The sequence below is a fragment of the Felis catus genome, chromosome C1, assembly GCF_018350175.1.
Source record: "Felis catus isolate Fca126 chromosome C1, F.catus_Fca126_mat1.0, whole genome shotgun sequence".
Lineage (NCBI taxonomy): Eukaryota > Metazoa > Chordata > Mammalia > Carnivora > Felidae > Felis > Felis catus.
Genome location: NC_058375.1, coordinates 143,090,468 through 143,103,480, shown reverse-complemented (window position 1 = coordinate 143,103,480; position 13,013 = coordinate 143,090,468). Strand labels below are relative to the sequence as shown.

Sequence of the window (13,013 nt, the reverse complement as noted above, 5' to 3'; positions counted from 1 at the left end):
TTTTTGAGAGAGAGACGCAAGCGGAGGAGGGGTGGGGCAGAGAGAGAGGGAGATGCAGAATCCAAAGCAGGCTCCAGGCTCTGAGCCAACAGCACCAGAGCCTGATGCAGGGCTCAAACTCGTGAACCTCAAGATCATGACCTGAGCTGAAGTTGGGACGCTTAACCGATTGAGCCACTGAGGCGCTCCTCAGTAATTGTCTTAATAGCAGTTAGCATTGATTGCTTACTGATATGCCTTTTAAATTGATAATCACTTAAATTTCTTAAAATTTTTTGTAGTGTTTATTTATTTTTGAGAGAGCATGAGCCAGGGAGGGGCAGAGAGAGAGGGAGACATAGAATCCGAAGCAGGCTCTAGGCTCTGAGCTGCGTGTCTTGAACCCATGAACCATGGATCATGACCTGAGCTGAAGGCAGATGCTCAACTGACTGAACCACCCAGAAACCCCAGTCACTTAAATTTTTATAACAGTCTTATAAAAGTAGGTACTGTTTTTGTTATGTCCATTTATATAGTTAAGGAAATGAATTCATAGAGGTGAAGAAACTTACCCAAATTCGACAACTGAACAATGGAGCCAGAATTTGAATCTTTGCAGTCTTAACTATAGGATCTTTTCTATTAAATGCTGTATTAAGATAATGCTAAGTTACAGTGGCTTAAATAAGTGTATTTCTTCTTTAATGATAATAGTGTGGTGTAGCATAGGGTACATTGCTGTTCCCTAAAGCAGTAGTTCTAACAACTTAGTGTGCATCTGAATCGCCCAAAGGCCTTTTTTTTTTTTTTTTTTTTTTTTTTTAAGTAATCTCTGTGCTCAGTGTGGGGCTCCATCTCAAAACCACAAGATTAAGAATCACATGCTCTACTGAGACAGCCAGGCACCCCACCTAGCGGGCTTTTATCAACGTTTTTTTTGTTTTGTTTTGTTTTGTTTTGTTTTGTTTTGTTTTATTTTTTGGGACAGAGAGAGACAGAGCATGAACGGGGGAGGGGCAGAGAGAGAGGGAGACACAGAATCGGAAACAGGCTCCAGGCTCCGAGCCATCAGCCCAGAGCCTGACGCGGGGCTCGAACTCACGGACTGCGAGATCGTGACCTGGCTGAAGTCAGACGCTTAACCGACTGCGCCACCCAGGCGCCCCAAGGGGGCTTTTAAATAAACTCTTATTGTCATGCCAAAGCTCATCAGCCATCTTAAATGCCATGGCCAATAGCATTATTTTAGTCCTCATTCCATAAAAACTTAATATTTATTCCTCTTAGTGGGTTCCTTTATTGTAGTGGTTTCCTATAGGACTCTTAAAACCACAGATTTGTTGAGCCTCACCCCTGGAATTTGAGTCAGTAGGCCTTGGGTGGATTCTGAGGATTTACAGTTCTAACAGGTTTCCACGTGATAGCCCCATGCTTTGAGAATTGCTCTAGCCCATTAGCCTTATTTGCATGATTAGGACTATATTGTCCAGTTTATCACATTTCAGCTTGGAAGAAGTTGCAAGGGCAATTGTTTTTGGGGTTTTGTGTGTGTGTGTTGTTTGTTGTAGTTGTTTTTTTAAAGCCGATGATGTAGAAGTTCTACTCTTCTTCATATTCAGCTTCTAAGAATTTAGTCACATGGCTGCAACTAGATACAAATAATACTGGAAAACCTGCATTTTCAGTGAGCAGCCTTGTGCCTGGGAAGAAGGGAAGAACATATTTTTAAGTCTTTTAATATTCTTCTGCAACCATTGAACTTTTAATACCTCTTATGAAGGGTTTGCAGTAGTTTAAAAAAAGAGACCTGTATGATAAAATAATAATACAATAAAAATAAGGAAATCTGGGTCATAGAAAATAGAATGTACTATGTCAGTACTAGGACTGGAGAATATAAAAGGGAAATCCTGATGTAAACTCCAGGTGGGTCTTTTAGTCAAGCCTAAAATATGGCTATGGTTTCTGATTACTGTTTCTATAACTGGTGTCAGCATGTTACATTGGTTTTGCATCCATTCCTGTTTGATGTAATTGATGAGGTGTCTGGTTTTCCTCAGGGCATTGGTGGCCAGTAAAAATTTGTATGCCTCATATATGATTTTTGTATTATTTTTTAATTTCAGTAATCTTTAATATATCCAAAATATTAGCATGGAATCAGTATGTTTAAAAATTGATATTTTTTGGTAATCTTCAAAATCGTTGTCAGTTATATACTGATGGCATATCTCTATTGAGAGTAGCCATATCTCAAGTATTTAGAAGCCACATTTGACCTGGGTCTACTGTATTGAACAGTGTAGGTATAGGAATTTCAGGAGCAGAATTTTGGGCCATATTTGTTTTTTAATTTGTTTTGTAGGGGGGTGGGGCATAGTTCTTTGGAGACATTTGTTTATAAACTCCATATGGATTTGGGGAATCAGGAAATGTGGAAATTGCTGAGTACAAAATTTTCAATATGTTGCCCTGAAAATCAAAAAAAAAAAAAAAATAATAATGAACAAATTGGAATAAGCATATATTTAATTTTGAGATATAAAATTGACATGGAAGAGAAGAAATAGGTTTTAAAATCAAATATGGGATATGGGGTTGAATTTTGGTTCTTCAGACTACTGTATGTATCACTTTAGTAATACACATCCTTTTAGAGGCAGGCCCACATTTGTTAATTAAAAAAACAAAACACCTAGGATACACTGGGCACTGTGTCTAAAAACAAAAAGTGTATTTTACAGGCAACATGCATACACATTCTTTAGCCACATCATTAGATACAAATAATAATGTTTCAAGTTAACTTTTATATATATATTTTAAACTGAAATGTCCATCTTAAAAGGATAATAAACTGAACCTTGGAAAAATAATGTAGCTTTTCAAAGACCCTTTTCTTTGAAGTGCGAAAGAGTTTTTTGCCTAAAAGCAGATTTTACTTCCATGAGAGAGCAAGTATTCTTTGTACCTAAACATATTTGGGATACATTGGTACAAGAGTTTCAAATATTGTTTTTAAAGTGTTTTCGGGGCACCTGGATGGCTCAATCAGTTAAGTGTCTACTTCTGCTCAAGTCATGATCTCACAGTCTATGAGTTCGAGCCCCACGTCGGGCTCTGCTGACAGCTCGGAGCCTGAAGCCTGCTTCACATTCTGGGTCTTCCTCTCTCTGCCCTACCCTCGCTCGTTCTGTCTCTCTCTCTCAAAAATAAATAAACATTAAAAAAAATTTTTTTTAATAAAAGTGTTTTCATGTTACAGTAATATTTCTAAGGTCCTTGAAGATGATTTTTCAGTATAATGGGTTTTTGTTGTTGGGTTTTCCCTCCCCAGATATTTTTAGATGAACTGCACGAACATGGACAACTGCATTCTATGTCATCTTGGATGGAATTGTATCCAACAATTAGTTCCGACATCAGATTCACTAATATGCTTGGTCAGCCGGGTGAGATTGTTTTCTTTCCCTATTTATGGTTATGACAGTAGTTGGAATGGGCCAGAGAAGCAAGTGGTTGTGTTGGGGAATGGAGGGGTGCTTTATTTTGTTTTATAAACAAAAAAGTAATTGCAGCTCTTTGGTTAGAGCTAGCTTTTGACTTCTTTAGTTTTTTCATTAGGATCAACTGCACTTGACCTTTTCAAGTTTTATGTTGAGGATCTTAAAGCACGTTATCATGATGAGAAGAAGATCATAAAAGACATCTTAAAGGTAAACAGTACACTTACTATTTATTGTCAATATGCGGTATATTTTAAAAATTGATACTGTGTTCCTTTGATTTATATGTATTATTAGTGTTAACAAGATTTCTCTTTCTTAGGATAAAGGATTTGTAGTTGAAGTGAATACTACTTTTGAAGACTTCGTGGCCATAATCAGTTCAACTAAAAGATCAACCACATTAGATGCCGGAAATATTAAGTTGGCTTTCAATAGTGTAAGTTTTCAACTTTTCTATGAAAAACAACTAGCTTTACTTGTGTTCTAAATCATTACTTCAGTACAGTTTTTAATATATTCAGCCAGAAGTACTTAAGCTGTAGGCTACTGAAATAAGGGAGCATGAGTAGGATTTCACTGAGTAGTAGTCTTTCAGAGTAAAGTAAAAGAAAATAGATAAGGATGAAGTTTCCTTTGCTCAAATTAATTGGTATTATAAATTGGCCCGTAACTTATATATAATGGGAGAATGCTTAAATTAATAATGAATTATTTCAGCTGTACTATTGTAACTGATTAAATATGATTTTCTAAAAGTTACTAGAAAAAGCAGAAGCCCGTGAACGTGAACGAGAAAAAGAGGAGGCTCGGAAGATGAAACGAAAAGAATCTGCGTTTAAGAGTATGTTGAAACAAGCTACTCCTCCAATAGAATTGGATGCTGTCTGGGAAGATGTATGTATAATTGTAAAATTTTTCTCATGATTCATTTCCTTTACAATTGAATATAAAAATATTTTTAATTTCCTTCTCATTTTATAGCCACAAAAAAGTTACTTATAGTATATACATTAAATATATTCAGAATGTTTTCAAAGTATAAAGTCAGCTCAGACCCTGCATTTAGGAATATTTATTAAAAATGGCTTGGACTTCAGAAAAAAAGAAATCTAATAGGTTTTGAGGGGATGAGGCTGTCACAGTTACCACTTGATGTTGTGATTCTTTTTAGTCTTGTTGGTATACTTTTCTTGTTATTTATGTATTCATTTTATATCTGAATTTTTCAGATCCGGGAGAGATTTGTAAAAGAGCCAGCATTTGAGGATATAACTCTAGAGTCTGAAAGAAAACGAATATTTAAAGATTTTATGCATGTGCTTGAGGTAATTTTAGTATTCTCATAATTGAATCAATTATTACAAAATACATAAAACTATAAACAAAAAGATTAAAGTATGTTTCTTAAATTATACTGCCTCTACATAAATGTCTATATAAATGTTAGGTAATGCTAAGATGGTTAAGGATTGATTTTTCCATAGAAACTGCCTTTAAGCCAAAGGAACTAAGCTTTCATGTCATTGTAAAGATTTGTTTTAGAGACAGTTTATATTTGTTTCATATTTTCTGTGTGGCAACAATTTAGCAGCCTCCTAGAATGAGCGGTAAACCTAAAGAAAACTTAAACAGCTTTTTAAGCACACATTTCAATATTACACTATGTTAGATGTGTTGAATGTTCAGGGAAGTCTGGAAAATTATGGAATAAGTAGTAAGTTACTCCATTAGCTGAATAAGAGTATTTTGATGAAGATTTCAGGTAGGTATGTATATATAGTAAATATGCTAAATTGGCCAGTAATGCTGAATAATCCTATTTGGTGCCTATGTGGGTCCAGGCATTGTTCTAATGGTTTTGCAAATACTACATACATGAACTTAGTCCTCACAACAACCCTTTGAAGTTATAGATGAGCAGACTGAGGTAAAGAGAAGTAATTTGCAGGGAACGGATTCTAGCCCAGACTGTTTGACTCTAGGGTCAGTGCTTTTAACAGCCCTATCCTGGCAGTTATGTAAAGTGATCCTTTATAACATGCTGAAAGCTGGAATTTATTTAACATTAGAGTGTTGAATGGTGTGGTCATTGGGCACTGCAGGTCACTTAATTGTTCACTGTTTCTTTGGATTTCTTGTTCTTGATGAATTTCAATGTTGACAGCAGTGCACCCTTCTTATTTCCCACCTGCCTTTCGATCTAGTCCTAGAGGCCTCTAGATCTTTTCTGTTCAAAGTGTGTTTCAGAGCAGCAGTATCTGCATTACCTGGGAGCTTGTAAGAAATTCAGAATGTCAGAATTTCTGGCATCGGAGTCATTCAAACAAGATTCTCAAGTGCTACAATAGAATTGATTGTGAGAAGTTCTACTGTAGCTAGTGTCTTAGCATTGTCCCCCAGTTCCTAATCATGAACAGGATTCTTTGGTGATGTATGCTGGTAGTAAAGTGGTGAGGTCTCAAATGGAGCTGAAGATGATTGCATAGGGAGGAGCCAGTCACTTTGGAATAAGTTTTGGGACCCCAGTGATCTGAGCCTTTGAGTTGGAAAAGGAGGAGGAATTAGCATTCAATGACCACAGTAAAAGGAGCTTCCCTTTTGAGCTAAATCTTTTACTTACTTGTAAACTGAAGCATAATTATTTTCAAAGCCATAGGTAAGTTTGGAGGCAAGGAGCTTTTACTGCAGCATTAATAAGTGAGTTAAAATCCACAAAGACAAGATTTCCTTTTCTGATTTCATGTGGTGTTTGAGTTAGATTGCCTTTGGAGATCTTGAGTTTGACTAGAAGGGAATGCTCTTTGGGTGCAGAGAAAAAGGAATAGATTTTGCTTTATTCTGAGACTAACCTCGTTCATGTTAGGTCAAGGATGGCTCTGAGGTAGTTCTTTTTCATGGTGCCAAGCCTAGCTTGCTAAACAAAGCCAGATTCATCAGAAAAACTATCTAAATGCTGTTTTATTTCATCCTTGTTGAAAGCAGGTGGACTGCTCTGCAGATTATTTTATTTTTAAATTTTTTTTAATGTTTATTATTGAGAGAGAGACAGAGCATGAGCATGGGAGGGGCAGAGAGAGGGGGAGACACAGAATCTGAAGCAGGCTCCAGGCTCTGAGCTGTCAGCACAGAGCCCGACGCAGGGCTTGAACTCATGAACTGTGAGATCATGACCTGAGCCAAAGTCGGTCGGTCGCTTAACCAACTGAGCCACCCAGGCGCCCCAAGGACACTTTCTTTATTAATACTTTGCCGTGTTTAGATGGTGAAACGAGTGGGCACAGGAAGGATGATTGAGATCAAACAGAACATTGCTAATTCTTCACAGTTGCAAGGAAGTATGTCCTAAATTTGTTCAAAACAAATGAGGTTTTTACTCTAATAATTACTTGTATAGCATTTCAAAATTCTTTATGATCTGCTGTCTAAAGTAAATGTAAACTTTTGAAATTCTTCCTACGCTTGTAGCATGAATGTCAACATCATCATTCAAAGAACAAGAAACATTCTAAAAAATCTAAAAAACATCACAGGAAACGTTCCCGCTCTAGATCGGTAAGGAAGTTAATATTATGGCACCCTAAGTGTATTGAACTTTTTGTTAGCAACATTATGAATGAAATTATGTGTATTAATTATGTAGGGGTCAGATTCAGATGATGATGACAGCCACTCAAAGAAAAAAAGACAGCGATCAGAGTCTCGGTCTGCTTCAGAACATTCTTCTAGTGCTGAATCTGGTAAGTGTATCTTTTAACTTGATTAGAATCATTGGCACTGGGATGTATATCCTCATATTCTGACATTTTTTTTTTCTTTTCATGTTGCTTAGAGAGAAGTTATAAGAAGTCAAAAAAACATAAGAAGAAAAGCAAGAAGAGGAGACATAAATCTGTAAGCAAGTTTTTAATTTTTTATACTACACCTAGGCATTAGCCCTTAACTTGTTCAGTGGCAACAGAACTCTTCTGTCTGGTCCTGTGCAGTCCAGCACAGTTCAGGTGGACACCTGACTCAGGAATTTTATAGTTTGTCTTCACCTTAATCTTTATCTTAGAAACCTTCTAGCAATCTTTAAACACACATACACACACAACAGTGTTAAGATTCCCACTCTGGCTTTTTAAAGTAATTTTAGAGAAAGTCCCAAGTGTGTATGTATGTGATGCAGCTATGGTGAGAATCACAGATTTAAATGTTTGGCTGCTTCCTCTGCTCCTCATTCTTAATTTTACATATGCATCAAGATATACCTAAGGAGCTATTTTCTTCATGCTGCTCACTTAAATTTGCACGTATCTAATTAAGGACCACTTATTTAGGTGGTGACGGTATACTTTAAATACTACTTGTCAGTTGCAGTTTTGAGGAGAGAATTTTATATTACAGTCATCCTAATAGATGATTAAACTAATCACAGCATCTTGTGTACATATCTGAACATTTTACTGGATTGGTAAAAAATGTCATGTTCGTCTGCATTTATATAATAATAGATAAAATCCCATTTTGTGTGCCTTCTGTTCTAATTTAGTAAAGCTCTTTCATGATGTTACTTTATTAGAATGTCATCCTTCCCAAAGAAAAGGCCCTCCAAATTTCACCATAGTAAGAACACATGCCCTATAATACATGGATGTTCTTATATGTTACCTATATGTGGGATATTTTAAAAATGATTGGTATCTTCATCAAAATGTTAACTTTATTTTTCATTTACACAGGACTCTCCAGAGTCTGATGCTGAGCGAGACAAGGATAAAAAAGAAAAAGACCGAGAAAGTGAAAAAGACAGAACTAGACAAAGATCAGAATCAAAACACAAATCACCTAAGAAAAAGACTGGAAAGGATTCTGTAAGCATTCAGAATTATTTCATACTTGTGTTTTCAAAATATAAAAATGGATATTCCTCAGAAAATCTTCTATGATTATTATTTTAACACACTAAGAAAGGATACGGTCTTCTTTGTAATTCTAAGAAGTACCACTGTACGTTTTCTGTCAGATTTTTTTAAGGAATATATGAGACTCAGTTCTGGGGTTCTCCCTCCAGGTGTGCACAGTTGTTACTGTCAAATCCAGTTTCAAAAGGTAGTATTCCAGTAACTTTTAGGAGTAATCATTATGAGGAAAGAGGTGAGGGCAAAGGGATAGGAGATTAACTACAAGGCTAACTTAACATTTTAATATCAAATTACATAAATAGTTGCTCAGTTTCCCATATATATGTGTGTGTGTATACATATATGACAGCACAATAACATAAGCCTTCTTAGCCTTGCCATTCTTTCCACAAATACTATGGACTTAGCAGGAATAATGTCTCTGAATCCACCTGTGGAGAATTTAAACTGTGTAGATAAATACCCTGCTCCTCCCTCTGGATATTCTGATTCAGTTGATAACAGAAGTTCTTTTTAAAAGCTGCCCTGGTGGGGCATCTGGATGGCTCAGTCAGTTAAGCATCTAACTTTGGCTCAGGTCATGATCTCATGGCTCGTGGGTTTGAGTCACATTGGGCTCTCTGCTGTCTGCACAAAGCCCATTTTAGATCCTTTGTCCCCCCTCGCTCTGCCCTTCCCTCACTTGCATGCTGTCTCAAAAATAAACATTAAAAAATTTTAAAAAGCTGCCCTGGTGAGTCTAATGCACATCCTTGGTGAAGCAGTTCAATAGTTTCTTCTTTGTAGTAAGTTCAATGAAATCTCTGAAGGGAAGGAGAATAGGTAAATTATCCACTTTCTAAAGGTTTTCACAAATACTAATTTTTAGTCTTTTTAACCTAGTGTTGTCCTGTTCATAAATCTTAAATGTTTATCTGAGGATAGTATCCTGAAAGCATAATACTTTTCTGTAATATAAAACACCTTATAAGGCGACCTAGAATCTGCAAAATTAGCAAGGAATATAGTGCCTTAGGTAATGAACCCCCCCCTCCTCCCATTAAATGGAAACAAGATGTTTCATATTCAGTGGTGTAACAGAAAGGAAAAGTAACCAGTGTTAAAAGTTTGTTCTGTCTCCCCTAATAAACCAAGGAGTAGTGAGCAGCTCATTGGTAGACTTTTGGGAAAAGAGGTCATTCCTTAAACTGGTGTGATGGGTTTGTTGCTATGGAAAAGAATCCGTATAAATTTTGGATTTTTGTTTTAAAAGGTTTAATACTACTTAATATTTTGAGCACTGGCATTAAATGTAATTGTATACAATGTCTTTCAGGGGAATTGGGATACTTCTGGCAGTGAGCTGAGTGAAGGGGAATTGGAAAAGCGCAGAAGGACCCTTCTGGAGCAACTGGATGATGATCAATAAATTATACCAAATATATGTTTACAGTATGATTTAAAGTCTAATTCAGACCAGGGACTCTATTTTAAAGTTCAATTGAAATAACACTGGGTTTTAATTATATCACAGGAAAAAAAAAAGTGCATTTAAGTATTGTTATTGTGGACTTTATAAAAGCAAAGGAAATTGAAAATAACTTTTGATTCTGTATCAAGAATCATATTTTCATACGGTCATAACTGTCTTTCTGAGACCCTTTCATAGGGCACTGCAGGATGGATTAAAGGTGGCAATTTACTGATAACTGCAGATGTCTCTACTTTGTTCTGAAGTCTAAGTCATGAGGCGATTTGATTTACTTTATAGAAGTTGGATTTTGAAGATATAACGAAAAATTTTTTGATATTTAGTAGTACAAAAAAAGCACCAGCAACTGACAAAACTGCTTTTTTGTGCACTACCCAACTGGTTAAAGCTGATACGATCTTTTATGGTGAACTCAGAAATAGGTGTTCATAATGGAAACCTGGTAGACCCTTAACTATAGTGGTGCTAATGAGCACCTACTATAATAAAGCCACCATTATTTTTTATGAAACATCGGAGTACATTTTAAAAAGGCTGTCGTGAGGGCATTATTTTGAGGTGATGTTTAAAAAGATAACATCAAATCAAATTGTAAATTAGTTTAAATATATTTGCCTTAAGGACCTACTAAAGAATGTGCCACCAAACTTTAAGTGATAGTTGCAATATCCTTGTCTGAAACAAAAATCAATGTTGACTTAAACATTTTCTTTAACAGTTGTCTTTTTTTTTTTTAAATCCAATCTTTTCTCTTGCTTTTTTTCATTGAGGAAGTCTTTTATCTTCCCTACTCACTGAGAAGTATTGACTTCGTGGTACACATTCTAAAGCATTTCTGATTTGAATATTTTTGTACATTTTTATCAATTATTAAACCTTCTCTTCTAGCGTGTACTAGTATTTATTTCTACTTAAACTACTCAGCTCTAAGAAAATTGTATTATCATTTCAAGATACTAAATCCTTGAAATTTTGCTTCATCTTACCCATATAGCTAGGTTACTTTACCTTTTTAATATTTAAGAATATTATAAATCCGTACATTTGAAGCCCCTATAATTTGTTTTTGATCTACAAATTTCCTATAGAAAACTTTAGAGAGGCAGTGGTTTGAAGCTAGAATACTCTTTACATGCTAACTTTTGCAAGTTGGTAATGTAATTTATACTATTTTCCTTCAGTGCAGGAGATTTTTTTAATAAGTAAATATTAGCACATAGTCTTTGGCATTATGTATTTTTTTATTTTGGACACTTGGAGCAATCCTATTTCAATTGGCATTTAGAAGAGCAAAAAGTTCATCTTATTTTTCCTTCACCATTCTAATGAAATGACCAGGACTACTCTCCCATCCCTGCCCACTGTTTCAAGCCTCAAGAAAAAGGGGGTGGGAAAGTTGTTTCTACTCTGCCAAGTCATTTTTCTGCTGTGAAAACTGACAGGACTGTGGAAAATGAGAACATCCTTAGAATATGTGAAGTAATGAAGTTGCTTACTTGAGGGTTGGTCTCTTATTGTATATTGGAACCAAAACATATAACAACCTTGGCAATAGGGAGTTGCCTAGATTTAATTTTCAAACGTCTCATAATGATAGGTAATATCACTAATCATGTCAAACACTTGACATGGAAGTCAGTGGTAAAATCTTTAAAGTGCATATCATACTGGCAGAAGTACTAGTGGTGTTTCACAAGAGAATTTAGAATCTGTAAAATTTTAATTCCATGAATGATGTTTTTTTTTAAGTTTTAATTTTTCTATTTAAATAAAAACCTATTGATATGTTTTAGCATGTCCTCAAAATAGATTTCTGTATTTCTTAGAGGTACTGTCTTATCACCTCACATTCCTTTAATACAAATTCAAGTTTCTCTGTAGTTCATCCATGAAAATTATTTGACCTAAAAACAAAACTACTGAGATTGCAATTCAAAATAGAATATCCTTATTATAAGAGATATAACTGAAGTGACTATAATCCTTGCTTTCTTTAACAAACCCATCAAATGGAATTTAGTTACCAAAAAGATACTGTATAACCCTGAAGGCACAGGTGATGGAAACTTTTATTATAGCAAGAGTTCTTTGTGAATATTTTTAATTTACTAGATTAGGTTTCTAAATTTTCAGTCTGCTACAACCTGAAATGTCTTAGAATATTGGTTCTGTTAAACAGATTTGTTCAAACTCCTTATGGAACGTGTGTTCAAACAGGGAAGTATGTTTATTTGCAGATGAGGGGAATTTATACTTTTCAGTTAAGCATCAGACTCTTAGGTAAATGAGGGTTTTTCTTCCCTCTGTAACATCAATATTAATGAATTATTGGATTAAATTTGCTAATATATTTAATAACATAATAGTCTAAGAATCTCAAATATTTGATGTTTTCTTTTTCTTGCAGTCCAGTAATTCCTATATGGGAAAATTGAATTTGTATGAAGTGAATTTAGTCAATATGATGAATTCTTTACACTTTCCCAAATTTATTTAAATAATGCTTTTAAATAAAAGCAATGGTCCTTTTTTTTGTTTAAGACAGCAAGAGTATTTCATTAATACCCATATGAGCTTCAGCATATAGATCAGTCATGTTTTTCAACAATAAAAACTTCACTTTTTATGCCTCCCAGTAAATTCGAAAATGATCAAAATGTCACAGCTTGACTTTGGCTAATTGGGCCTCAATTCATACAACTATAAAATAAAAATGGCCTAGAGTAAGGCCTAAATTCATTGGTGGAGTAAAGAAAATGTAAAAGCTGAAATGTCTCTACGTTTATCTGGAAACACGGTCCATAATTATCATTTTTCAAAGGGCCTTTGTCCTGTGTTACCAAGCATTTGTCTAGATGATCTTGGTTTTCTCCCAGTGTTAATGGTCAACTCAGTGCTGACTAGGCAGCCACTTTTCTCTGCATCCAGAAAGGGGTAGCCTTATAAAGATTTTTTTTTTTTATAGTTTAGATGCTATTTGAGAGAACGGTTTCTAATCAAATAGTGCCCAGGGAGGAGTGACGAATGCTTTATAGAATATTTAAGAGTATTATGTAATTTAAATGTAAAGTACAAAACTAAGGAACCAAATAAACATTTCTAAAAGCAACATAAGGCAAAGCACATTAATTCCTTGTATCTTAAATC

General features: G+C 35.1%; 1 protein-coding gene across 11 annotated transcripts in view; it reads left to right on the top strand.

Moving 5' to 3' along the window:
- PRPF40A (pre-mRNA processing factor 40 homolog A) overlaps window positions 1–10,758 on the top strand; it is a 54,150-nt gene extending 43,392 nt beyond the window's left edge. For 7 of the 11 annotated variants that reach the window (XM_045033828.1, XM_045033829.1, XM_045033826.1 and 4 more), the window contains 10 exons: window positions 3,320–3,434; window positions 3,595–3,698; window positions 3,811–3,927; window positions 4,248–4,385; window positions 4,721–4,816; window positions 6,957–7,043; window positions 7,132–7,228; window positions 7,321–7,382; window positions 8,213–8,344; window positions 9,711–10,758. In XM_045033828.1, coding sequence (XP_044889763.1) covers window positions 3,320–3,434; window positions 3,595–3,698; window positions 3,811–3,927; window positions 4,248–4,385; window positions 4,721–4,816; window positions 6,957–7,043; window positions 7,132–7,228; window positions 7,321–7,382; window positions 8,213–8,344; window positions 9,711–9,803 — 1,041 coding nt within the window. In that variant the 3' untranslated portion in view covers window positions 9,804–10,758. The remainder of the gene's footprint in view (window positions 1–3,319; window positions 3,435–3,594; window positions 3,699–3,810; window positions 3,928–4,247; window positions 4,386–4,720; window positions 4,817–6,956; window positions 7,044–7,131; window positions 7,229–7,320; window positions 7,383–8,212; window positions 8,345–9,710) is intronic. The other 4 variants (XM_045033827.1, XM_023259330.2, XM_023259329.2 and 1 more) reach the window with 1 other exon arrangement.
- Window positions 10,759–13,013: the final 2,255 nt, after the last annotated feature.